The 2,500-nt window shown below is 43.3% G+C and overlaps 1 protein-coding gene across 1 annotated transcript in view; it reads left to right on the top strand.

The window, feature by feature from the left end:
• adam23b (ADAM metallopeptidase domain 23b) overlaps window positions 1–2,500 on the top strand; it is a 29,788-nt gene that overhangs the window by 11,070 nt on the left and 16,218 nt on the right. The window contains exons 7-10 of the mRNA XM_030786529.1: window positions 1–45; window positions 746–849; window positions 1,048–1,113; window positions 1,405–1,473. The exon at window positions 1–45 is cut by the window's left edge and continues 28 nt beyond it. Coding sequence (XP_030642389.1) covers window positions 1–45; window positions 746–849; window positions 1,048–1,113; window positions 1,405–1,473 — 284 coding nt within the window. The remainder of the gene's footprint in view (window positions 46–745; window positions 850–1,047; window positions 1,114–1,404; window positions 1,474–2,500) is intronic.

Below are 2,500 nucleotides of genomic sequence, written 5' to 3'. Positions count from 1 at the left end.
ACAGAGTGCCCAGTCCGCAGAGACGGAAAGATCCGGAAGATTCTGGTGAGCATCTTAGGGAAATTAGGGGAAAAAAACAAAACAGTTTTTCTCAGGCGAAGGGTTTCTCATTTTTGGAAAAACAGAGTGGCAGAAACCGTAACCTGTCGTGTTTAGAGTCAATAGCTGACAGAGGTAAAGATCTAGTTGCTAATTCTCTTATTCTAATTCTCTTATTCTAATTCTCTAATTCTAATTCTCTAATTCTAAATCTTGGTGTTTTCCACATTTTTCATTCGGTTAAATAATTGAGGAAAATATCTTTACACACATTGCGAAAGAAATTCCACTCTTAGCTCTTTTTGAAAAGTTCAAGTTGTAATTTTCATAAATGACACAATGAGATGAAAAATGACATTATTAAGGGAGGGAGATGAGCAGAGATGCCATGTTGATGAAGATGAAAATCTTTAAATCAGTTTTCTATAAGACCTGGTCGCGCTGAACACGAGGAAGTTGATTTTGAAAACAAGAAGTCCATTGGATGGGTCCTTAAATGGTCTCATATATACACTTATGCATGACTGAATGAATACACATTATTCTTTGTGTGTGTGTGTGTGTGTGTGTGTGTGTGTGTGTGTGTGTGTGTGTGTGTATGTATATGTGTGTGTGTATGTCTGTCTGTGTCTATGTGTGTGTGTGTGTGTATGTGTGTATGTCTGTCTGTGTCTATGTGTGTGTGTGTGTGTGTGTGTCTTTACAGCTGTTGATGAGGAGGAGGAGGAGTTAGAATCTCCAGATGAAGAGGAGTTGTTGCTGTCGGAGCTGAGTGACACGGCTTTGCTGAAGCACCGGAAAAAACGTGCCGTGAGTTTGTGACCTCCACTGACCTCAAAACCTCAAAACGTCACACAATGGTTCACTAAATCACAGGCGCTGGAATCGCGCTGTTCAGTCCTCTGTGATATTTTCCTGTTGAGAGATATTGTTCGTTGCCTGTATGGGAATGTTAGGGATGAGGATGACTCACTTTGGTGTCTCTTCTCCCTCTCACTGGGGGCTCAGATGCCCAGGAACGTGTTTGAGGAGATGAAGTATCTGGAGCTTATGATCGTCTGTGACCACAGCATGGTGAGTTTGTCTTAATCTCAGCACCGTTAGAGAAGAAATGACTGACTGACTGCAGGAGAAAACACAGATAAGCTAATTAACGGATTCAGTGAATTCTGTGAGGAATCTAAGTGTGTATATGAAAGCACCGTCAGATATCTCATTGAATTCAATGTGTAGGTCAAAGCTGCTTCATTAGTGACCACTAGAGGGCGTAAGACTATGATGGAAATTCTTGTCATTCCTGTTCTTACTCATTTAGACATTCGTCGTTTATGAATATTTTATGACAGAAATGTTTGAATTTCGCAGTACAAGAGGCTGAAGAGCATACACCACACCAGGAACTTTGTCAAATCTGTGGTCAACATGGTGGATGGTGTGAGTAACCAGCAAAGCCGCGTTATCTCTTTTCTGCTAATTAATTCAGTCGATTTCACCCCAGCTTCAGACATTTCATTATAATCCTATTCCCCTCACCTTCCTCTTCTGATAATGAACACTCACAGCTGGGCTGTTTGTTAAGCCTGAGTGAGAGGGGCAGAGAGATAGAGAGAAAAGCTCCATTTTGCAGACACAGGGGAGGTTTTGTGGCTTTGGCGGTTTGTTTTAGACTTTAAAGCAGATGATAAACGTGGGTGTCATGTTCACATTGTTACGGTGAATTAAATGTCTCATTAAAGAGCAGCGTGCCACTGGGGCTGGTCATGACCCCGCTGTGTGTGTGTTAGGGTTGTGTGTGAATGCCTGTCAGACACGAATGGAGAAGTGGTGTGTAGTGACAGGATGTAGTGTAGTGTAATGATAGCCCGATAGCTTTTCCTTTTCTTCCCTTCCTTCTCTCCTCCTCCCTCTCTCTTCATTTCTTTGTGCTGCTGAGCTCAACCACAAACTGCCTGCTCCACCTCTCATCATGTAACCTTGTACTGTTCTTCTCTCTCTCTGTCTCTCTCTCTCTCTCTCTCTCTCTCTCATTCTCTCTCTCTCGCTCTCTCTCTCTCTGTACCCCCCCCCTCTCTCTACCCCCCCTCTCTCATTCTCTCTCTACCCCCCTCTCTCACTCCCTCTCTCTCACTCACTCCCTCTCTCTCTCTCTCTCTCTCTCATTCTCTCTCTCTCGCTCTCTCTCTCTCTGTACCCCCCTCTCTCTCTACCCCCCTCTCTCATTCTCTCTCTACCCCCCTCTCTCACTCCCTCTCTCTCACTCACTCTCTCTCTCTCCCTCTCTCTCTCTTTCAGTCCCCTCTCTCTCTCTCTCTCTCACACGCACACACACACACATCTTATTGGCTTGACTATCTCCAGAGACATTGTTTCCAAAAATGTAGAGTGCCATAAATCTATATTTCTACGTGCTATTAATATGAACATATATTAGGGAAAAGATTAAATCAATTAAATAACCAAC

This window comes from Chanos chanos, chromosome 10 (genome assembly GCF_902362185.1).
Source record: "Chanos chanos chromosome 10, fChaCha1.1, whole genome shotgun sequence".
Lineage (NCBI taxonomy): Eukaryota > Metazoa > Chordata > Actinopteri > Gonorynchiformes > Chanidae > Chanos > Chanos chanos.
Note: the sequence above shows the minus strand (reverse complement) of the source record. Positions and strands in the feature narration are given on the sequence as shown.